General features: G+C 36.2%; 1 protein-coding gene across 10 annotated transcripts in view; it reads right to left on the bottom strand.

Annotated features, from left to right (window-relative positions):
- The window catches only part of CEP128 (centrosomal protein 128), a 357,239-nt gene that overhangs the window by 232,463 nt on the left and 98,778 nt on the right, over positions 1-25,998 (bottom strand). For 7 of the 10 annotated variants that reach the window (XR_012507429.1, XM_045517288.2, XM_074365179.1 and 4 more), the window contains 2 exons: positions 8,074-8,424; positions 176-826 (listed from right to left, as the gene is read on the bottom strand). Coding sequence is in view for 9 of the 10 variants with exons in the window: in XM_045517288.2 (XP_045373244.1) it covers positions 176-826; positions 8,074-8,424 (1,002 nt within the window). In the remaining variant the exon portion in view is untranslated. The remainder of the gene's footprint in view (positions 1-175; positions 827-8,073; positions 8,425-25,998) is intronic. The other 3 variants (XM_045517292.2, XM_074365181.1, XM_074365180.1) reach the window with 3 other exon arrangements.

The raw sequence follows: 25,998 nt of genomic DNA, 5'->3' as shown, positions 1-25,998 counted from the left end.
CTATAACTCATTTCAATCTGGTCTAGCAGGCATGAATAAGCCTCTTTATTGTTAGTTTTATCTTCCCTTCAGTGCTTGGGAATACAGAATGATCTCTAAAAGTTTACGCTTTATTAACTTCATGAGCCACCAGGAAATTTCCTCCACTATCATCAGGGTAATTCGGCTCAGGTACCTTTAGTGTCCTAATATGATTCTCAGCCTCACTCTTTTCCTTCTTGAAGTGCTTCATCAGCTCCTGGATATTTTGTTCATGTTTAGTTTTCACACTCTGCAATGAGGATGTGAGATCTTCCAGCTCCCTCTGGTGAACATCTCGCTCTAGTTTCAACTGTGTAATAATTGTAGCAGTTTCTTCATCTTTGGATTTTGCCTGTGTCTTGAGGTCAGAAAGGTTCTTAAGTACCTCTTTCCTGGCTCTCTGTTCCTCCGCCAATTTATTAGCGAGATCTGCCCGGATGGCACTCAAGTCCTTGATGGCTTCTTGCATCTCAAGAAGTTGAGCTTTGTCCTTGGCCTGGCTCTTCTTTAGCTCTGCAATTTCTTCCTCCAAGTGAGCTTTCTCAGCTTTCATCTGGCTTTGAATCTTACTCTGCTTTTTCAGTTCACTTTCCAACCTATGGATAGTATCCAAGGAATCCTTCACTTCTAGTTCAAGGTCAGCTTGATGAGACTTAATATCACTTAGTTTCTGCTCCTTACAGTGAAGCTCCTCATCTTGAAGGGCACGCTTGGTTAACACATCATTCAGTTCCTTTCGAAGACTCTCTATTTGTTGTAACGCTGCATAAAGCTGGCTTTTCAATTCATCCTTTTCTTTCAGAATCTAGCATAAAGGAAAAGTTACTGTAAAATCCACCATAGACACTGCCAGAAAACAAAATAAAGTTTTGTCACAAGGAGAAAACTTTATCAAATAATATTTTGTATTTTTTTTTGGTTTTTAATACTTTTTAGGCTAAAAAAGGAAGAAAGATACAACTACTTTTTAGCAGCAACACTTTGAAATATATGTTTCAGATCTTCATCACCAAAACAAATCAATCCTTGGTCATAAATAATTATTTAAATGTAATATAAAATTGAGAAAAGACTCCAATTATAATTTACCAGAAGCTGAAATAATATAGTGTTACTTAAAATAACAATGATTTGCATTTCAATAGCACACTTTTTAAAAGGATAAACCTCAAACAGATATGGAAGACAATACAGGGAAGCATGTAAATACAATCTAAGAAAGCTTATGGTACAATCAGTCATTATTAATCAAATAATGGCCACAGCGACAAGAAACATACCAGCATGTAATAGGGAGTCCCACAAAGGTAGAGGTGAGATTAATTTAAGATTAGGAGAGATTGGGAAGGGACTCATGAGAACAGTCAAGGGACTAGATGGCCATCACCCTGTGCCAGCCTCTTTAGGGGGTTAGGACTGACTTTGAGGGACAGAGGCCAAGAACTCACCCTCTAATTCTCACCAGCCATCAATACAAATAAGAAAGTCAGCAACTAAGGGAGCTAAAATTATTTCCCGTCCCCAAACACTGGTATTAGAAACATCTTTATACCTGTTTACTGCTGTCTACCATGGTTTGAACCCAGGGGGAAAAAAAGTTAAGATTCTCACTTTAGAATTAGAAATAATGAGTTAAAATGCAAATACTTTCAAGGCATTTTTACACTTTACACATCAACAGTTCAATGTGAAGCAATTCACCATAAAATGTAATGGTTTCCTCAAATCCTTCTCAGTTTTAACAGGAGAAACAGCGTGAAGCTATCATGAGAAATAGTAAAGGAGGTGATTAAGCAGATGAGCTCCAGCCAGAGAGAACTGATGTTGGTTCTCTGTCCAGCCATAAGTAGTTCTACACCTTAAGAAAATTATTTATCTTTATAAAGATGATAATAATAGCTACGTCATAGGATTATTATAAAGACTAGTGGGAAAGGGGACAAAAAGTGGGGGTGGGATTTAAGTTCAAGGAGAAACAGGGTCTTAGGGAGATATTCATGCAAGATAGTGATCAGAACTGTGGAGAGAGGAGACAACTGGTAAAGCAATGTCCCTGGATTGAAAAGACTCTAGAACACAGATGAAAGAGTTCACTTTGGAAAGATTTTAAGACAGTGAAAAAGGCTAGAAATATAGATAAGCCTATGGGTGGATGTGTTATTTTTCCACTGCAGTGTAACAAATTCCAACAAATTTCATGGCTTAAAACAATACCCATCTATTAGCTCACTGTTTCCACAGGTCCCAAGTCTAGACAAAGTATTCTGCCCAGGGTCTCCTAAGGCTAAAATCAAGATGCCAGCTAGCCTGGGCTCTTTCTTAGCTGAAGATTTTGGGGGAAAATCCACTTCCAAGTTCATTCATGCTATTGGAAAAATTTAGTTCTGTGCACCTAGGACTTGAGTCCCTGTTTCCTCACTAGCCTTGGGCCCAGGGGTTTTGCTGAGCTTCTAAAGGCCACCCACACTCCTTGGCTCATGGACTCCTCAGTCTCTGGAGCCAGTCGCACCATAATGAATCCTTCTCGTATTTTGAATCCCTCTGATTTCCACTTCTCCCCAAAGCCAGAAAAATTTATCTGCTTTTAAGGGCTCCTGTGATTAGATTAGGCCCATCCAGATAATCCTCTTATCTTAAAATCAACTATGCCATATAACACATCATAATCATGGGAGTGATATTTTATCATAACCACAGGTTCCAGGAATTAGGCTGAGACATCCTTGGGAGGTCATTCTACTTACCACACTAGAGAAGACAAAAACTGACAGAATCCAGTCTGGGCTGTAAGGATAAGGCGGGAGGGATCTGAGAACGAGGGGAGGTGGCTTAAATATAGTGAATAATGTTTGGAATAGATAACACAGGCCCTGGCCATGAGTTGAGAGACTTCCATGCAGCCGTAAAGACAAAAATCATATTTTCAAGATAAAGCTCTTGTAGGTAAGATATCTTTGATTGCAGAATACTAGAAGATGGTTTAAACAGCAGGACATTTATTTTTCTCACATAACGGGAAGACTCAAGATGGGGTGGTTCAAGAAGAATCCTTCAAAGCTCAGACTCTGCTACTCTACAACCCTCAGGTCTTGCCTCCCACTTCAGTGTTCTGAGCATCAATGTCAATTCATGACAAAAGTGACGGCGTTAGGGTAGACAGTTCCAGAATATGTTGGTCAAGTTTGAAATTTTTTTGGTACTACAGACAGTAAAAAACTAAGTAAGTTCTGTCTATGTGCCTTTGTTAACGCTTGGCTAGTAGTCACAGTCCAAGATTTTGTCTAGACACTGTCTTCAGACAGAGTCTGAAATACCATTGTCTTAACCAGCACCTCAATATCCTGGATATTCCCAGGGGCCCTCAGTTGAACAGCCTTTATCTTGAGGGAATTCAAAACAATGGACTTGAGTCCCCTTTGTCTGGCCAGAAATGCTTAAGCAGACTTACTTGAAAGGGGCCTGAGAAATCAGGCTTGTTCTTGACCTCATTTTTATTTCTGCTAAGTTTCCTATCTCCCTCTCTTGCCTGGACTAACTTCAGCACGGATAGATAATTTGGCTTTGCTAACTCTACAAGACTCCAAATTATCAGACTCAGTAAATCTAGATCACAGATTGCAGATATTCAGCCTCCCAACCCCCTAAAACCTTGCTCTCTGCTTTTAGACAGACCGGCTTCAACCTGCACTCATCTTTCTCTTTTAGGACTTTTCTGAAGGCTGCAATCACACACACAACAGACTCCAACATCCTAAAGTTTTCCTACTGGTCACTTAATATGATACCTTGAGGCACAGCATCAGTCCCCCAACGTATGACTTCTGATGGTTTAACCAACTACTTTCAATAGCACAGTAAGGTTTTCCAACTTTCTCTTTAGAAGAGTATGGTCGTCCTCGTCCTCACCTCACTTCTCCACTTAGTCAATTCTACATTTTATGTTCTTTAACTTATAGCTCCTTACTCCTAGAATTGATGTTTCACATCAGCTTGAATTTCTTTCGCTGAGAGTAAGAGAAAACTCCAATTCAAGTTGGCATAAACTACAAGGCAATTTATTATCATTCCAATACAGGCAGAACTGTTCCAGACTCAGTATGTCAAACTTCTAGGGCCACCTCTCTGCATTTCTCTCAGCAATACCCTCCCTGAGTGAGGCTTCATTCTTGGACCATGGCAGACAGCTTCAGCCTTTCCAGCATCACAGCCAAATACAACAATATTCCAAAGAAGAACCTCTCCCTCCTAGTGTATCTTTCTTAGAAGTGACTAATTATTTACCAGAATCTCCCCAACAGACTTCATACTTCATTCCTCACTGATCAGAAGAGGGTTACATATGCCTAATAATAAGCCTATATTAATTTTTGAATGGAACAGAATGGATTGGGGTTGGGGAGGTAACCAAGACTGCTATAGGAACCAACTGATAGTCTATGTTAAGTTTTGCTGGTCTATTCAAGAGTAGGAATGGAAAAGGTGGAGAGTTGGGCTGATTTCCAGGCTGCAGATTGGTAAAAATGTGTGAGGCGGAAGCAAGCAACTGAAGATGCTCCTGAGCATGTCATCAGAGCAGCTTTTCATGGAGTCCAGTCTGACAGGAAAATACGGATTCCAGGAAATGGCTGCTCAACCAAAGGAATGTGGAAAGATCAAATTCAGATGGCAATGGTTAAAAAAGGAAAACGGAATTTTTTGTAATGTGTAAAATCAGAGACTGACATTTTAGAACTAAAGATCTGAACAAAGAAAAATTACAGATGATGACAAATTTTAGCCACAGAAATTAGTTGCTGAGTGATTTGAAGGTCACTGTAAAATAGGAAATTAGTGAATTATAAGGATACAGAGTTCAATGGGTTGCTGACTTGAGCTTTGAGATCACCAAAGCTAATGGCAAAAATTACATGAAATGAAACAGGCTGAGGGAAAGCCAGGTGTGAAAATCCTTGAGAAATGTGGTGGCATAAAAATAAGCAGCAATCAGGAACAATGGGAAGGGAATGTTCTAACCAAACATTGCTTCCACACAGGAAGAGCTATAAGGGAAGATTATAAAAGAACGACTGAAAATGGCTGTGTGAAGCTGGAAGAAAGATACTGCCTAAAATCACGGTGGTTATAGGAACAGGAACCAACTCCTCAAAGGCCTGACTACCAAGTATATACAGTTGTTTTTTTTTTAATTAACTAAAAGATAGACAAGAAAAGTTTTTAAAGAAAAAAGTTATTTTTCCGCATGTGAGGGAACATGCAGGAAGATTGGTGGATTATCAACGTGTCAGTACACTGCCTTTCGTAAGTTGCATATGACAGGACTACACACATTTTTAAAAGGGTGCACTTTAGCTGATTCTTCTTACTTTTCAAACATTAAAAAATTCAAATTTTTTAAAAAGACAGTACATATAGTTCTTTTTCCCTCAGTTTGAAGGCAATACACAGAAGGAAAAGATGGCAAGTTAAGATTCCTGAAGTCAAATACTATCAAAGCAAAAAGCTCAGTACACAGACAAGCCAATTATTCTGCCAATTCAACAAGAAAAACAAGCCAAAACAAAACAAAGCCTAGGAATCATTCCCATTATCCATGTTAAAAAAGAAAATGAATTTGGAAACATTCAGAAAAGCATACACTATGATTAAAATCCAAGTTCAAGCTTCCTCCTTTATCATTTTCAAAGCATATATAAAACCAATGACTTCAAAAAGTGCTTTAAAAGAAAAAGACAAAAACAGCACAATTTATGATTAGATCATTTACATCTATAAGATTTTAGGTCTTCCAATATGTTTTCATCTACATATCTCTAAAGAACATCATGAATCCCTGACATAAACATTCATGCCACTGTCTTTTAAGGAAAATACACAACCTCACCTTTCTGGTTTTTGCTGCCATGATATGCTAATTGTTTGATATTCCATATTCTTCAGTAATGTAGTTTTGTTATATGATATATATCTGATAATCTTATGAAGATTCCAAAAATATAAAAAGCAGGGAAACAAATACATCAGAGCAATTTTTTGGAGAATAAAAGCCTTTGGCCTTCTAATGAATTTTTAAGTGGCACATCATAAAGCAGAAAATAAATTATGCTGGAAAAAGAAAAATGGAAGTAGGCACAGAACTATTTTGAAAATGCAAAAACTGCATCTGTTGAGCATATAAAATGGCTCAACAGAGCTACTTATTAAACAATTACTTTATTCTTTAAACCATAATGGTTTTATTTGTAAAGCAGTATCATTTTTATTTTAACATAACACTTCCAAATATACCATGGAGTCACTTTTGGAAAATAATTAGTCCAAAAAACAAAAAAGGAGCAGGCTATATTATTCATGCCTTAAGGTGGCTCTGTCATTTTATTAAAAATTAAATACTCTTTGGAGGTATTATTCAGTAAAATATTTAAAAATACATACTTTTTTCCAAAATTATTTACAACATATTTTCACCTCAGAGATTTACTGGACACTTGAATTTGCAGTGAAATATTTGTTACCCTTTCTTCCTTGATTAACCATTGCTCTCTGACATGCTGCATTAATTTTAAGGCTTTTAAAGTGGAAATTACAATGCCTGCTGTGATAATTGTAATACTATCCTAACTGTGGCAATCACTTTAAAACTACTTCTTTGCTTATCATTAGCAATGCTAAGTGATAAAAGTAATTATATCAGGAGTTTTCTGGGAAATGATTGTTTTAACAATTTTTAATATTCTGAAAAGCTCAATCTAGAAAACTTTCAGCACCATGGATTAAGATACTATCTGATGACATGGATCCTTCTAAATTTCCTCTAATTAAGCAAAATCTCCAGATGGTTCTCAATCAATCAATCCCCGCAACCACTCTTCTCTCCAGCTACCTGCCTTATAGTCAGGCTCACTGAACCAGTTGCCAAACCAGGCTGACAACAGAATCAGCAAGGTAGAGCAATTTCCTGGGATCAAATCAATTTAGATTTAAGTACAAAAGCTTTGGAACGGCTTTACCTTGGGGCAACCAGTCAGGCAGTGTCTAATGGGTTAAAATGAAAAGCATTCCACAGTGAGAGTAAGGTGATCACTTCTTCCATCTTCTGTATGTACAAGAAATTCATATTTAAAAGGTAGAGCATCTTTTCCATGACAGCTCATCTGTCATGAAATAAGCATCTGCCACTCTTAAGTGCAGACAATTGATTTTATAAATATAATTGCCCTACATTTTGCTTTCTTTTGAAAAAAGTCAACTTATCCAAATTATTATTCTTCTGGATTATTCAGAGTTCTTGACCAAGTGACAAATGACAAAGCAGAAATGATAAAGCAAGCCTAAACATGGATACAAATCAATCATGACTTTTCTGCTTATGTCTTATAAACATATGAGTTTCATTCAACACAAAGATATAGAAGCATGAAATTCATATGAAGTAACTGATTATACAAGAGAAAAGATGATGTGAAATGCATACACAGATCAGTGCCATACTTTTTGTTGCCATGAAAGGGGCACAAAAGTCTTAAAGAGGCGTGAGACCTGATAATACCGTGAGTAAGACTGTCAGTGTCACTCAGCTAAACTTAGAGCTGCTACCAGAAAATGGTCCAGAAGTAACAACTACATTTTTAAATATTTCTTTCTAACCAACACTAAAGTTGAAATATACAAAGAAACAAAACTTTAAAATACATGCATTGGAGGAAAGAGGATGTGATATTAAAGAAGATTTTGTGATTTTCTTCCATTTGAATATAAAAGAATAATTTCAACGTAGGAACTAAAAGCTAAAATGGAGGAGGGGAGTGGATCTATTTTAAGGGCCAACTCTGAAAAAAATCACACAATGTTAAACTACTGAAAAGGCCTTAAAAAGATTTTTTTAAAAACTTGATTACTCTTTACCTTGAAATAGCCAAGACAAAAAGACTCTTCTACCAAGAACATCTTGATAGGTTATATGCATAATACAGCACTCCAGTGTTTGTTCAAAGGACAAATGAATGAATGGTTGGTCACAGCAAAAATCATCCCTTAGGAATCTGGCTTTTATACCTGATTATTTTTGTTTGTCAGTTGATCAAGAGATTCAGACTGTTTCTCCAGTGCTCGCTCTAACTTCTTATGCTTTAGCTTCCACTGCCTAATAGACTCCTGAGCTTTCAGCTTCAGCTCTTCTCTCCTCTTCTCTGCCTCCTGCCTCAAGGCCTCTGACTGCTGGAACTCGAGGAGGTACTGCTCAGCCTGCTTGGTTGCCTCCTCCACATGGTGAGTTAGCTTCGAGATCTGGAGGTCAGCACGCTTCTGCTTGGCGTCACATGCCTCAAAGTGATTCTGGATCTCCTTCAGTTCATCCAACATCTCTAGTTGCTGTTTTTCCCTCTTCTCCAATTCACGTGTTAAATTCTAGGAATGAGGCATGTGAAATATTACGAAATTGTTCTGGTCAAAATTGGACGCATAACATATCATCAAACAAGAATTTCCCATGCCACTAAATTAGTAATCAATCAAAAACACATGAGTACTTTCCTATGTATTTTATGATCACATTAGTTGAGAATAATTTTATATAAAAATATTTCCTCTTTTTTAGACTACCTTATTATCCAAAAAGGGAAAATTGTTTTTTTCCAATTGACTATCACCAAAATAGAAAGCCTTGTTGATGAGAAAAACAATGTGCATTGCTTTACTAAGAATGTAGTGTTTTGTCCAAATAAAGAAATGTCAATGTTTCAAAATTTGTCAGATTATCACAGCAATCATATATAATCATATGTAATATTTTACTTTTTAGCTGGCATAAAATTTTGTTATAATAAAATAAAAATCTAACAAAAAATGAGCACTGATAATAGAAATATAGTATAGATAACACTATATGTAAAAGTCTATTTAAAACTCTCAGTAAAGTGTTTCTAGATAGGTTATTTCCAGCAAAATCAACATAATGTTGTTAAGTTGATGAACTGATCTCAAGTTTATACAAGTCACTGTAGCACAGATTTTCAAATAAACTTAAATTTATGTGGAATACTTACCTAATCAAGAAAAGAACCTGAACTCTTAAAATCTAGCTTCCCTAAAACAGAGTTGGTCAATAACACATTTGGAATTTATACTAAATCATCATGATTGATACATTTTTAATTTGAGAAGAATGGGTAAATGTCGATTTTTAACTTCAAAAATGAGAGGTCATCACTTTTATATAACATTTTAAACAAATAAAAAGAATGTATGTTATAATCATTAACATTAAGCCACTCTCATAAAGCTTTGGAAGGGGGTGACAAGTTCAGCAATAAGTGCTTACAACGTGTCCCATAAGCTGCCCTTCCAGAGCCTCGGTTTCCAAACATCTGTGGTAACAAAAGTAACATGAAAAGATCATGTGTCCAAGTGAGATTGGGTTCAGGAGGCTACGATGACACTGTGAGCTGGACCAACAGTAAATATTACCTACATTGTATTAAGGCACCTACAAACAGAGACTGGAAACATTTACCAACTTCCTCTGGCTCTAAGAGCAGGCTATTAAGTTCCAGATTCCATTATCCCTGAACTGTGGCTCAAATAAAGCTAAATATAATTTCTCTCATGATTAAAGCCATGGTTTGACATTATGGCAACAAAATTAATGCCTCGAAAACAAGAGGTCTGCATTTGCTCAGCTTGCTAAATTCAATGCAGCCTGGAAGAGATGAGTCACTCCTTTGTCCACCCAAACAAAACAGTAAATTGAGAACTGTGCACTTGTTTGTGTGGAAAATTCTAATGAGATCAGAAAACCCTAGTGATGGTGATTTGCCCTTTTGCCCATATCTAAAAGTTTTACCACTATGCCGGAAATCAACTTTATTATCAAGCAGTATTGAAGTGATTTCTGTATCAACAGAGAGATACCATTTTTCCCCCAGACCAAACACTTGGGAGAGTGGTTATACTTCCTATGCGTTAGATACACAGTTTATAGAAAGGTTAGTAAGACCTGGCTTCAACACCAAAGAAGCTAATAATCTAACTGGGGAGAAACTCACACTAACAGCAATTACAACAGTGCTAAAATGTGCTGGACAGTTAGCTACCTGAACAGGTCTATATTCTATGGTGCGGCTGGGGACGGTCTCTCTTAGGAGGTGACATACGAGCTAAGATCTAAATGACAAGGAGCTAGCGATAATAATGAAAATAATGATGTTGATGACAGCAACCACTAAAGCTTACTGAGCACTTACACTGTGCAAGGGATGGTGCAAATGCTTTATATGAATTACCTCATTCAATCCCACCACAAACTAAAGTAAGGCACCGTTATCATCCTGACTTTAGTGACAGGTAACCAACACTTGGAACGTGCCCGAGAGCACATACCTAACAAGTGAGGGCACAGGATTTAGACCCAGATAGTCTGGCTCCAGAGCCCAGGTTTTCAACCCTTGTTAAGCTTTCAGTTTCTCAGATGACCCTGACTCCAGGCCTCTTCAGTCACCCACTTCCACAGTCCCATCCCAGTGTTTTTTTCAGAACATTCCTCTCTGAAGCAAGAGGTATGTCTCAAAACCCCCTTCCTCCATTATCTCCTCCCCAGGCCTCTGGCTTTATCTACCCATCTGCCTGGTCACCTCACTTCTTTTCTTCTGATGCATCTGTGCTTCATTGTCAAGTGGATGACCACAACCCTGACATTCCTTTTGCTGACTTTAAATTCAGGCTCTTTAACCTAACTTCCTTATTTCACTTTCAATACTCTCTTGCTCACATCTTAAACTGCTTTTAAAAACTGTTCATCTACTGAACTTGAACAGCAAAATCACCAGCTCTGGGAGAACTAAAAAAATCTATTTCCTACATCAGGTTACTGGGTCTTTAAGGAAAATCACATAGGAGTATCAGCTGATGCGACCGTACACTGAAAGCCAACTCCTCAGTGCCCAGAAACTCCCCTGCCTGCCTCCAACCCATCCAAACTGTGGCCATTGCAAAATGTTCTGTCTCTGAACCGACCATCCTTTCACTCACTCCAGGATATAACACAGCTCTCCCTTTAGAAGTAAAATCGAGGCTATTAGGCAGGACACCCCCAAAATTTCCTACCTGTACCATCCTGACTCTTTCTAGTGGTCAGTCTCTCCTCTTCTCCAGGCTCTGAGGAAAAGGGATCTTTCTTCCTTAGACAAATAAGCCTGTCTTTGCTACTTCTTTACACATCCCTCAAGAGCTTCACTACATCTTCCACATCTTCAACCTCTCTCTCCCTACTGATTATTCTGCTCTACTCCTCTGATCTTTAAAAAAAAAAATCAGTGATTTTTTTTTAAATGAAACAAACAAAAAAACTTTTATCAATCTGACATGATCTGTTAACCAGCACCCTGTACTCTTCCTGTTAAAATAAACTCCTGGAAACGGGCAGTCCACACTTGATGCCTACAGTCTTATTTCCAATTCACTGGATCTGGTTTCCATCTTTATTATATAATTAAAATAGCTCTCATCAAGATCCCCAAAGATCACCTATAGCCAAATACAATGGAATTTCTTCAAATCTTTCCTGCTATTCTTATTGCACGTGACACTGCCAATTACTTCTTCTCATTCTTAAGTCTCTCTTCTTCTCTTATTTTCATAATAACACTCTCACTAGTTTTCCTTTTTCTTCCTGTTCTTTAACAATCTCCTTTCCTGGGTCTCTTCTACTATTTAGCTTTTAAATAGAGATTAACTGTACAGGGTTCTAGTATTAAGCATCATTCCACCTACAAAATGTCTTTGGTGGTAAGTATGCAGAAAAACAGATATAAGTGATTCTTAATTCAGGGCCAGACTGATCTTCTAAACTACAGACCTTTAAATATCTAATTGCATAATGACTTTCTACACTAGGTAATCCCACAGGCATCTTAATTTTAACATGTCAGAAAAGTGAGTTTATCAAATGATCAACTCCTAACAAAAAGACAGTACTATTAAAATAGTGGTAAAGGCTCTCTCTCCTGAGGAAGGATAGAAATGGAGGTAGAACTGTGTATTTAAATATAGCGAGAAAATCTGAAATAACTGCTGTACAAAAAGAGAAACTGAACAAGAGATAAAGGTTTAAGAGCTGACAAACAGAAATAAGGTTACACTTAGATAGTCTCAAATTTATAATGGGCCCAAGAGCATACAAAATTCTTCGAATTTCTCCAGCAACTCTTTTGAGTCCAGAAGTAAAGAAGCTTAGCATTATTTATTCTTCTGTAATTACAGAGCAATAAGAATAGTATTAATATGTGCAAGCCCAGAGCTTAACAACTAAATTTCTTTGTTCTCACATTTTAAAATTTCAGACTTTCATATTCAAAGATAACAGACAATGATTTACTTAGAAGAATATCTGTAAACATCACGGCATTAATTGGGTATGTGAGTGTAAATGAACAGAAAAGGGGTGGTTCTTACTATAAATAATATGGTTCTCACTACTGATGGGAAAGTAGGTTTCAATTTGAAAACTGGATGAACACACCACCTCTTAACGGCCTGGAGTCTGGAAACTGTTGCCACCACTTTGCCCCTGTCAGTTTGACTACATTACACCTCAAGTGAAACTTGTCAGAGAACTCCTTCCTTATATTCACTCCTCGGCAGATCCTATTCAGCCACTGCTTTGACATTCTTTAATTCATCTTCCTCAAATAACCAATCAGAATGGTATAATTGTAACAAACACTTCTCCCCCATCAATCAAAAGAATGAGAACCCTCATTACAATTCCTCCCATAAACACACACACTCATACATACATACACACGTATACATTGGGCACATGAGCATACAAACACATCCTTAATCCATAAATACTTTCAGGGTAGGCACATTTGGTAAATACTAGTATCATCCTATGTACTACATGAAATGTTAAATGAAAAACAAGTTTCTTGTTTATTCAATTATGATAATTTTGAATTCCATCATTACTATCATATATTCCTGGAAGCAACTACCCTGAAGAACTTTTTGTATTTAAATTGTGTGAATTATCTCAGCTACTAAAGCAGGGTGGTTAAATTTCATATCACTTAAATAAGCCCACTATTTATTTCTCACTATATAAGTACCATCAAAGATAAAATCAATCCAAAGACATAGAAGCATACTTTTTACCAGGAATTCTTTTTTTTTCCAGTTGCAGGGAAGGAAAAACCTTTAGACTCCCAAAGGGAACCTTTTAGTTTCTGTGGTGGACCTGAGAATTAAACTAACACAAGATAGATTAACAGGAGAAAAGATTACAAATTTTATTTAATATTTTTACATACCTTCAGGATCCTTCATAGGAAAAATGAAGACCCAAAGAAGTGGTCAGGACAGAGAGCTTATATGTCTTTTTAAAAAAGAATTTATGGAGAATGACAAGACAAAGGAAAAGGGATTTAAGAAGCATCTAGGGGTGGTAAACTGTAGGAAAGTGACTAGGAAATATATGGGGGAAATTAATGGAAGATAAGGGTTGTTTTAGGTTTGTACAGATCACCTCCCAGTCTCCAATGATGAGAATGTTTTTCTCTTCCTGGTACAAGGAGGTTTCCTTCCTCATGGTAAATACTGATCTGCTTTCAGGTAGAAACAGGAGGTCAGAGAGCCCTTTCTGCATCTATTCGCCCTCAAGTGCCTTCAGCTGAAAATAATCAATATGCCAAAGTGGCATACTTTGGGTGGCACGTTCCAATCCCCTTCACAGTATATTACCAAAAGCACAAACTTACTAAAACTTCATACATTTAATTCCATTTCTTTTCTCTTTCCTTTTTCAGGTGGGGAAAAAAATATTAGCTACTAGCTGTGTTGAAGGTCTTAGGTTTGGCGACAGCTAGAAGGATTCACAGGACTAGAAGCATATAGAAGTACATAGTTGTGCTTATGCTAAGATTTATTAGAGTGAAAAGACAGAAGGCAACATCAGTAAAAGGGGAAGGACATGCAGTGAAGACCAGTGGAAACCAGGTGCAAGCTTCCAAGACCCTTCTCCCAGTGGAATCACACGAGACATGCTCAATTCTCCCAGCAGTGAATTCTGACAACACCCATCAACTGTTGTCTACCAGGGAAGTTCATTAGAGACTCAGTGCCCAAAGTTTTAATTAGGGGCTAGTCACTTAGCCACTGTCTGCCTAGCATGTACCAGAATTCCACACTCCCAGAAGTAAAGCAGATGTTCAGCTTAAACAACATTTTGTTTGTACAAAAGGTCTAGGCACAGAGAGCTACCCTCACCATTAGGGAAAGATTCGTATCAGTGTAAAGAACTGATTATCACTCAAGTTTCTAGATGCTAGACCAGGGCCTACCTTGCAAGCAGGCCCTCCTAAGGAAAGCTGTCTCAGGCCTACTAAGTTAGCTCTTCTCTTCCAGGAGTAAAATGACCAAAGAACAGACAGAGATGAAAAAAGGTAAGTCCTTAAATGAGTTCTTAATTATAAAACACTTAACTATAAATAATACCTGTAAAACAATGCATTTAGAAGATGGTAGAAAAGAACCCTCCCTTTAAAATGGATTGGCTGTGGCTGCCACTGGCTCCATTTTTAATGACTGCAGTGGTTGTATTCAAATTCTAAGAAAATTACAGACAGCCTACTCATATGAATATGACATTTAAAATTAACATAAATCAATAAGTGATTCTATTAAAAAAATAATGTGGATAGGACACCCCAGAAATTCTAGCTTTAACTGATCACATATCTAAGATCATAATTTCAGACATTTTGCTTACAAAAGGATATTTATCAACTGGAAATTACAAAAGTGGAAAAACTGGACAAGGTAGAATAATGAGGCAAATTTACAGAATAAAGAAATCTGCTCTGTCTAGCACACAAAGATCTTTCCACCCACCTTGTTATTTCTCATATTCATAAAGAAGAACTGCTCAGCCTACATTTAAAACATTTTCCATGAGGGATTAGGGACAAAAAGTAGACTATGGTATAGGTCTCAACAATAATTATTTGTTCACTGATGTAGCTAAAATACAGTAAAGCACAATTTCTCCTCTACTCTCACTTGACAGTCAACACACACAAAAGACTGGGCACCTTAGTGAACATTTAAAAATGAAAGCCTGGTCCCAAATAAGTCAGGGTACTCTAAATAGTATTTATCTTAAATAAACACTTCCACCTACAGTATTGTGTACTTCCTGTGGAAACTTGTAACGGTAATGAGAAAATAGCTAGGCTTACAGGACTCAAAATAACATCCCAGGGAGACAGTGGCCTACCATGGAAAGAGCATGGGTACCAGACTTGAGTTCAAATCCCAGCTCTGCTAGTCTATGACCTTAGAACTGCTTACTGTCTGTGAACCAAAGAGGCTAAATTTATAGAAGGGAATCAGTACCATCGACATCACAGAACAATGATGACCTACTCGAGATCACTTACATAAAACACCTGGAAGACTGACGGGCACATTTCAGCAATTCAACAATGATAGCTTTTTATTACTAAATAGAAAAAAAAAAGTTGGAATTAGAGAGGCAATCTAATGTCTGTATTTTAGAGGTAAGGAAACTGAAGGCACGGAAAGATAAAATGATCAATACAAGATAAGGAAGATTGTTTTCAGCAGAGAAAGGACTCGTCACTGGTCCCTAATATTCAAATACTGATTCTGCTTCATTGTATTGCTGGCTTGGATACTAGCCAGTCTTTTCAATAATTAAAGAACTGGCCATATTTCTTCCTGAGACAGAAGGGAATCCTTAACAGGAATTACACAATCTCTGATGCACAGATGTTTCTAGAACTTTTTTGAAACAGAGAGAAAAATCACAGCATACGGTTGACTTAGGTTAAAACCAGCAAAGTACTGTATGAGAAATACTGATCAGAGCAAATATGATCCAGCAGGAAGGAAGCAATATCAGTGTTAGCAGAAACAGGATTTAAGTTAGTAAATTTAAGAGAAACTATTCTGATCGGTAAGACCTCATAAGAAGAAAACGAAAAACAAGGAGACAACAGGCAAACTAAAATGTGAAGAAGAGAAACGAGTGGATCACTGTTAGAAAGGAGATGAGCACTGATGACCAACAACAGCCTGGGCAGGAGCCACAGAGCGGGCAGGACGTCTGTGGCTGTTCACGAAGAGTAACAGCTCAAGAGAGCTAAGAGACTGGGAAGCACGGTCAGAAATCATGTTGGGTGGGATGCTGAAATCCAGTTTAAGCTTTCAAATGTTTTTTAGCCAGGGAACAACATGAGCAGTTATGTGCTTAAGATTAACCACCAAAGGACATTGTCCTAACACTAGAATATTAAAATGTTACAGCCACATTAAAAATAATTGAAGATCATCCTTTTAAAGCAGAAATGGACTTTTAGAACCAATTCTTCTCTCATCTTAATTCAATTTCAGCAAATTCAATGGAGCTGGTTTATAAGAACCACCTGCAGCACTTAAGAGGCTAGAAAAGAAACTAGCCAGTGTTTCTGAAGAAAATACAGGTGTTTCCATTCAGCCCCCAAAAAAATTTACTGCATTCAGCAACAACAAAGGTGCTGAGACAGAAAGATGAGTAAGACAGCATTGTTCTGTTTTCTACTGCTCTTAAGAACCCTACAGCCTAGTTGAGGAAACAGACACAACAGTTATTTTTAATAAATGTGATACAGAGGAGCAATTCTTTCTTCTCTATTTCAAATTCTGCCTCTCTTCCCGATTTATGCTATCTAATCTATTCTTACATTTCATTCCTCATTGTCTTTATCTGATGATATAGTGCTTTCTAACAATAATTATTTGTGCAAAAGAAAAGAGCCCTATTCTAACAACATTAGATAATGGCAAAGGGAAGGAAAAGAAGATAATTCAACACTTGCTACTGAAAGTAATAGAGAGAAAGAAAGGGAGGATGGGTAAGAGAGAGACAGAAACAGAGATAGAGAGGATGTGTCCATTCATGCCAGCCAATCTCAGAACTCAACACCAACAACACTAAAGCAAGAGCCTGCCTAGCATTCCTGCCCTGTTTCTCTTTGGTATCTTCTTTCAAGATGCACTTGCCTATAACATTGGTGTTGGCAGGGGAAACGGGGTTGAGAGGAGGATGGAGAAGAGGAAAACGATGAACAGGAGAATCCAATCAATGAGACACCTCTCCCAAACACTCACAAAAAAAGCCTTTTGTAAGAATTCAAAATAATTTGATTCTGTAATGTCTGGGGCGGTGGGGAAGATTCCAAATTAGGGGCAAGCCACATGGAAATATAATCATTTGTAAAGCATCTGTTTATTAATAAAAACGCCACTTGTTCAATTTCCCCAAATAGTTTGATAATATCTGAGAAAGCCCCTTCTAAATATTAGGATTAAAAAAATTAACTGTACATTTTCATTTTAATATTTATAACAGCTTGGCTGTCAGTTTTTGGTATATCAGAGACACAATAGTTGTCCATACACACATACTTCTTAGTGTGCTAGAGTAAAGACACACACCGTAAAATTATGTGGTGTTTGTAGTATACTCATTTTACCGATATTTTAAAATTTTAATTACTATAGAGATTAAGAGTTTTTATATCTTGGCATTGATGACAACTTCATTTTAAGCGTAAAAGATTTTGGTTAAAAATCCTTGGTTGGAAACACAACTCTTAATTGCTATATTTATATAAAAACACACAAACCACAACAGAATAATCTGCTTTACAATACAGTTTCTAGAAACCAAATAGAATTAAAGTAGTAACTGTCTGAATATATCAAAATGATACACTGACACAAAAATGACATAAAGCTCAGTTTGTTACAAGAACAAAAACAGTGATATTAAAGCTAATAAACAGCAAACAAGCCTCAAGTAGAATACCATTTGAAATAGAATTCAATTAATCATCTTTAATACTGACTCTGCGAACAGAGTAGACTAATTCCAGCTCAAAATATGACTTTCTTAAAGCAGGGACAAAATGAAAACAGTCACTAAAGAAAACAGTAACATATCCAAAATGAGATGCAAGTAGTCCAGTGAGGAAGATGACTGACTCAAGAACAGAAACAATATTAAACTTCTATCTACACGTTCTGTTTTTATTGAAATTAAACTCTTTTCCAGCATGATGGGAATATTTTAGTTTCCACGTGACCAGTTAATTGTATTTATAGATGATGATTTAGTTTAAACTAACATGGACAGAATGCTTCAAAAGAAAAAAAAAAAAAACCCTGAAAAGAACTATTACAGATTGAATATAACATTACTAATGCATGGGTATATGTAAACGTGATGTTACGTTTCACACGAATTCAACCAGCATTCACTGAGTGCCACAAAGCTAGGCTCAAAGACTGTGAAAAAGACAAGGCAAGGCCGTGTTTCTCAACCAAAAGAAAACCTGACTACTGCCGTTGTTGTGTATCACCCAGCAGCAATCAGCCCCTAGCTCCACTTCCTAATATACTCCTACTCCATGGAGGCTACAAAACCAAATGCTCAGCACTCCCTTGAGCTGTGTTCCGGGGGCAAATTAGATGCAGTGTGGAGAGATTTAGAATGTGGAAGTGAGGCAGGGGCCATATACTTGCTAATTTGGTTTTTCGCTGCTGGCCCGCAAGGTCATGAGAGATAATAACTTACTTTGTTCTGTAGTGAATCTCCTCCCTTGTGCTATCCATCCTTTCTTGGAAGCCGAGGCAGGGACACATCTGCCAATATTATTAACAACTATCATATAAAATACCTGGAGCAGTTCTATTTCCCACACTAAGCCCTAACCGATATTACAAAGTTTTGCCTTTACTGAGTAAACAAAAGAACTAACAGATTTAATAGGATTTCACTTGAAATTCTCAGATTCTCAATTAAGCCATGCCCCACTCACCTCTACTGGGAAATTAGCTTGACATATTCTTGCATGTCTTAATGAACTCATTCATTTCAGTATAATTTAGGTGTTTTATGAACTGATACCAAGAGGACAACTAATCAATTTTCCATAGTCAGAAGAACTAAGGCAAATCTCTTTGAATAAAAGAACTCAAATCAATCAAAACATTTCTGGTAGCCCCAAAATATACTTACATGCAGCTAAATTAGGCCATTACTCATTGGGATCATACTATTTAAAATTTTTTTTAAAGTCATGATTGGTTGAAAGTAGAACATATACTTAAAGTCTATGAGTCAACATTTTTTAACTCAAGCAAAACATCTATTAATAATCTTATAAAAACTGATTCAAACACTTAATGACTGAGGGATCAGCCACATAAAACATCAAAAAAATCATATATCACTCACTCTAAAAAAAGAAAAAAGACACTAATGAACTCATCTACAAAACAGAGACAGACTCAGAGACATAGTAAACAATCTTACAGTTACTGGGGGGAAAGGGGTGAGAAGGGATAAATCGGCAGTTCAAGATTTACAAATATTAACAACTACATATAAAATAGATTTTAAAAATTTCTTCTATATAGCATAGGGAACTATATTCAATATCTTGTAGTAACCTATAATGTAAAAGAATATGAAAACAAATATATGTATGTATATGTCTGACTGAAACATTATACTGTACACCAGAAACTGACCCATTGAAACTGACTATACTTGAATTAAAAAAGAAATCAGGGGTCATGATGGTAACTGTGTCACAAATATTCTCCCTTTAAAAACATAACCTTCTGTCTTTTCTATCATACTAATTTTGACCACAAATACTATTATCATTTTCTTTTCGTTCAATGAAGCAGAGACACACAAGGGACATTAATCCCAAATAATAGGTTCCTCAGTCTTTCCAAGTGATTAAAAATGATTATTTCTCCACAAATCCTATGAGAACATATCTGCTTCATACAACCACAGTTCCCTTGTACTTTTTAATGAAACATGATACTAAGCCTAAGCAAAGTACAGAAAATAATGTTCAATTAATTAAATACATTCATCTCTTCGTTAAGAGATAAAATATTAACTTGTTTCATTAGCCGTGATGTTCACTATATGGAACATTTTAAATACACATTTCCTCAGAGTTCTTAACTTAAAACACAAGGCGACATATATCATCCAGTCTCCAGCAACACACTAGGGGAATTCTGACCCTGGCACACATATCTCAAAGTACGTTTTGTTTTCTTAATTTTTCTCACACTCTATTAAACTGATAATTTTAACTCTGTAACTCTGATGTTTAAAGCAGGCACTGTGGGAAAAGAAAATTTGAATATAGATGGGATAGAACTGTTCTGCTTTAAGCAGATTAGTATTTGGGACTGTCTTGATTGAGGTTCTACAGCAAATACAGTTACACATTTACTATGAAATGCAACAGGGCAAAGCAGGTATCAGTCAAAGGCGTACACCTGTGACTTACCAATACCGATGTAGCAGCTGAGAGGATTAGGGTAAGTTACACAGTTCAACTAAAAAAAATATTATTCTTAATGGCACTGACATACAGTGAAGAAGAGAAACTAAGTGTAACATAACACAACTGTATTGCTCTACATCATTATGAGCATTATGGTTTATTTGAAATAGATCAGACACATTATCTTATATGATACAATAACCTTGTGCAATCGAGAAAAATCAATTTTTCTATTTTAGACAGGAAATAGAAGCTAAGGAAAGCTAAACGAGATAAAAGAGGTCTATTTTCTTTTTTCTAAAGTAAACATTGTTTCAAACAAAAATAATGATCCTTTGAGATACCACCACACACCCATTCAGGCGGCTACTATAAAACAAATGAAAAGGAAAGGAAAGGAGAGGAAAAGGGAAGGGGAGGGGAGGGGAAGGGAGGGGAGGGGAGGGGATGAGAGGGGAGGAGAAGGGAAAGGGAGGGAAGGGGAGGAAAGAAAAGTGTTGGATAAATTGGAACCCTTGTGCACTGTTGGTGGGAATATAAAATGGTATACCTGCTGGGATAAACAGTAAGATCGGTTTCTTAAAAGATTAAACAGAATTACCATATGATCCAGCAATTCCTCTTCTGGGAAGGTACCCCAGAGATGTGGAAGCAGGTCTTAAAGAGATGTGTGGACACCTGTGTTCACAGCAGCATTATTCGCAATAACCAAAATGTGGAAGCAACCCACTATTCATCAACTGATACACAGATAAGCAAAATATATATACAATGGACCATTATTCAACCTTAAAAAGGAAGGAAATTCTGCAATGTGCTACGACATGGATGAACCGTTAGTACATTAGGCGAAGTGAAATGAGCCAATCACAAAAAGACAAACACTGTATGACTCCACTTATATGAGGTACTTACAGTGTTCAAAATCATATATAGAAAGTATAATGGTAGTTGCCAGATGCTGGTGGGAGGGGAGGATGCAGAGTTACTATTTAACAGATGTAGTTTCAATAGGGGAGGGGATGGATGGTTCTGATGGTTGCACAAAAGTCTGAAAGTATTTAATACCACTGAATTGTTTACTTAAAAATGGTTAAGATGGTAAGTTTTATGTTATGTCTATTTTACCACAAAAAAAAAAAAGAAAAGAAAAACAATAATAATCTCTTTTTTGGCTCTAGTCGACATGGAAATGGATGGCTTTGAGGGATGCTTCTGTAATCAGCCCCTCAAAGTCCAAGAACATGATATTCCCCCAACACAGCCATGCCACATTCAGACAAAGTAAAATCAGTGTGTTTTCTATACCAATGAGAATTCAAGATATGGCTCCTAATCCAATTCCATATCAAGGATTTTAAAAACACTTCAACTTAATATATACAACTTCCCAAACTAAACAGTATTCATGTGATTTTATAAATAAATTAAATACAAGATATTAGTACCACTGTTTTTAACTCAATATTCACTTAGATTTTTCCCAAATTTTTGCCTCATATATATTGGTCTTCATTCCCTGCTGCATTTTTGCTCTTTCTCCTTCAAAAAATTACTTTTACCATTATAGTTCTGCTAAAGTTAAATTCGTCAGTTTTGCTGTTGAGAAGTATCTTTACTTCACCTTCACTTCTGAAGAATATTTTCACTAAGTATGGATCTAGACTGGCAATTATTCTATTTCAGTACTCTGAAGACATCTTTTTATTCTTCTGGTTTCCATTTTGATCATTCACATAATATGCCTTCCTTCCCCTCTAGCTGCATTTGAAGTTTTCTCTTTCTCTTTAGTTTTACTAATTTTACTATGACATGTCTAGCTGTGATTTTCATTGTATTTGTCCTGCTTTGGATTCTCAGAACTTCTTAATTATGTGAATCGATGTCTTTTCTCTTCAGCGATTGCTTCTGCCCTGCCTCATTCTTCTGCTTTTAAGACTCCAATTACATACATATTTGAACTTCAGATCTCTTCACTATGTCCCATATATTTCTTATGAACCTTTCTGTATTTTCCATCATTTTGCCTCTCTGTGACTCAGAATAGATATCTTTTCCTAACTGGTACTCCAGCCATTTCACTAAGTAAAAAAAAATAAACAACAACAAACCCAAGAAAGTGGGGAGTAAATTAGTACCCAGACTTAATACAACATATTATCTAAAATGCTCTATTTCAACAAAAATTACAAGACATGAAAAGAAATAGGAAAGTGTAACATATACAAAAGAAAAAATGTAGACAATAAAAATTGGCTTTGAAGGGGTACAGATGATGAACTTAATGGACAAAGATTTAAAATCAGCTGTTAGAAATGTGTTCCAAGAACAAAAGGAAATCATTTTAAAAAAATAAAAGTATATGATGACAGTGTCTCATCAAAGAGAGAATGCACTAAAAAGACAGACATTATTTTTTAAAACAGAAATTCTGGAATTGAAAAATACAATTAGTGAAATGAAAGATTCACTTGAAAGGCTCAATAGTAGATTAGAATTGGCAGAAGAAAAGATTCAAAGATCCAAAAATTTAAGGTAAATCAACAGAGATTATGTAATTGAAGGAACAGAGAAAAAAAAAAAAGAATAAAAATGAACAAAGCCTCAGAGAAATATACATGTAACAAAAATACCAAAAGGAAAGGAGGGAAAGAAAGGAACAGAAAAATACAAGAAACAATGGCTGAAAACTTCCAAAATTTGAAGAGAAGTATTAATCTATATCCAAGAAGCTTAACGAACACCAAATAGAATAAAAGCAAAAATATCCATATCCAAGCATAACACAGTCAAATGCTGAAAGATAAAGACAATGAGAATATCTTGAAAGCAGTAACAGAAACATTACTCATCATGTATGAGGGAACCCAGGAAGATTAAAAGCTGACTTCTCATGACAAACAATGGAAAACAGAAATCAGTGCGATGACAATATTCGAAGTGCTGCAAGAGAATCAAGTAAAGTCTTACATCCAGCAAATTCTTGTTTTAAAATGAGATAAAATAGACATTGTCATATAAACAAAAGTTGAGCGAATGTGTTGCTAGTAGGCCATCCTTACAAGAAACCCTAAAGGAATTTTTTCAGGCTGAAAGCAATTGATTTTTAATAGAAATTCAAATACATACACATATACACACACACACATACACAAATCCAAACAAAAAACCAGAGTACTAGTAGAACCCAGTGACTCCAGCACCACGGTGACAGATGACTCAACCAATAAATTATTACTAAACCTAAGGGAGCCATCGAGAGCTGGTTGAAGTTTACCCCTTTTGGAATAGAGTGTCAACATAGAGTTAGTGTGGTTACATGTATGAAGTTTGTTTTCTCCATCAAGTCCAGCAGGGCAGCTATCAAGATAGTTTCTTGCCTCTCTTACATTAAACCCCCATCTGAGTGTGTCTCAGTTTCTTGTAAGTTTGAAGGGACAAATATAACTGGAAAATGTGACATAATAATGAAATCATTAAACCTACAAAACTATGAAGCCATTGTTTCAGATTTTCAATCATCAAGTACCAATTTCTACTTGAAGATATTTCTGCTGTCTTGTATTCTGATGACTCTTTGCTTTCATATATATATACATATGCCCTTGGAAGGTAGGAGTCATCCTGGTGCAGTACGAACCAATGAGCATCATGCCCACTTCCAAAGGTTCAGAGCCCCCTGCTCATACCCCTACTCCACATTTTAAGAATCACAGTGATTCTGCCCATCCACAATGGAGAGGCCTGGTTTTTCTGGCGAACTGACATTGATGCTAAATGTGAGTTCAGTGGTTGTGACTTTACTTGGGGCAACGTTAATTTCACTTGTGTAACCCCAGACCCCAGCACCAGACCCAATACCTAACAAGCCTTTAATCAAAATTTATTGAATAAAAGACTGAAGAAGTTGTTTTTCTCACTGCCAATTAGAAGATATTAAAAATAGAATACAAAACAAGAAACCAACCCACATATTATATAACTTAAGCATACATATGGATAGAGAACTCATAAAATTCTTCAGGGTAATAAGGAAAAATGTTTCTAATCTTCTGTTAAACTCTACCTACCTAACCAGCTCTTAATTTAGGTATATATTTCAATTCTCAGATTTCTAGTGATTTTTTTTCATGTCCTATTCTCTGCTAGAATTAAATACCTTACAACCTAACTTCTTAACATATTAATAACCATTGCTTGAAAGTTGATTTCTATTAACTTATATCTGAATAGTCTATATGCTTGTTTCTAGTTCTGCTTTTTTTTTCTCTTGCTTTTTATTAGTATGGTTTTGTTTTCTGTTATGCCTGCTAAGTTCTGATTAAATGCTAGATATTCTATGACAAATTACAGAAACAATATGAGGGCTTTGGATGGTAATATCTTCCTCCACAAAAGATTTACAGTTGACCCATGAACAACAAAAGGAGTTAATCCAAGTATAACTTATAGTTGGCCCTCCATATCTACAGTTCCACTGTATTCTTGCATTCAACCAACTAGACCATGTATTCATGCATTCAACCAACTAGACCATGGTAATATATACTACTGAAAAAATATCTGCATATAAGTAAACCCATGCAATTCAAACCCGAGTTGTTCAAGAGTCAACTGTACTTTTGTTTAAATGGACAGTTAGGATAGGAAGAGACAAAATCAAGGCAGACTCAAAGCTATGTTACAGTCTTTATGACTATTAGTCTATTTTCAGTTCACATAGAATCCTGGGGTTTAGCCCTTGGGTATCCCATCCCAGGTGTGAAATGTTAACCAGGCTCTTCCTCTTCAGGGGCCTAAACTCTGTTGTAAGCTCTGCTCAATTTGTAATTCAGAGCACATTCCAAGGGAAAGTGGGGCCAAGTGTCAGATCCATCACTCTGCATCCCCTTCCTCAACAGCATACTTGATCTTTCCTGTCTTTGTAACCAGATAACTTTCTGAAAAATTCAGTTTTTTTCTTTCAACATATGTCTTACCCAGCTTTTCTAGTTTTTCTCAGTAAGAGGTTTATTCTGCAACAAGATAATCCACCATTGCCAAAGGCAGAAGTTGTTCTTCAATCAGAATTGCCAAGTTTGCCTAATGTGTAATCTATTCTAAGGAAGGGCAAACAGTCTAACATCTTATTATATATTCCCCAAAAATAAAATGTTGCATGATATAAAAACATACCTCACCTAACTGAAGTACTATAAACTAAATGCATATAATACATTTGTAAAAACTTGCTAACATTTACCTTTGTTGATGTTAGCCATGTATTACTTATTAAAAACTAAAAGAATGTTTATCTCAGTGCAAATGAATAGTTTATTTTCTTACAAAGATAATTTATACTATTTGAACATTTTCAAGAGTATAATAAACTTGTTGACTTTTTTGTGGTTTAAGGCTCAGTACAATCTCACTTCCACTTGTAGACAGCTGCCTGAAAATAAACATCTAACAAGCAGTTAATTTTCCACTTAAAATGAAACACTATCAAATTAAAATCACTCTAATGATAAGGAAAGGCTACAGGAATAATGTATGAATAGTTAAAATCTGCTTAATATAAAGTCTACTATCCCTCTGTTAACGTATTTGTGGTAGTAAGAAA

Source organism: Camelus bactrianus, chromosome 6 (genome assembly GCF_048773025.1).
Source record: "Camelus bactrianus isolate YW-2024 breed Bactrian camel chromosome 6, ASM4877302v1, whole genome shotgun sequence".
In the NCBI taxonomy this organism is placed as follows: domain Eukaryota; kingdom Metazoa; phylum Chordata; class Mammalia; order Artiodactyla; family Camelidae; genus Camelus; species Camelus bactrianus.
This window is presented reverse-complemented; position numbering and strand designations above follow the sequence as displayed.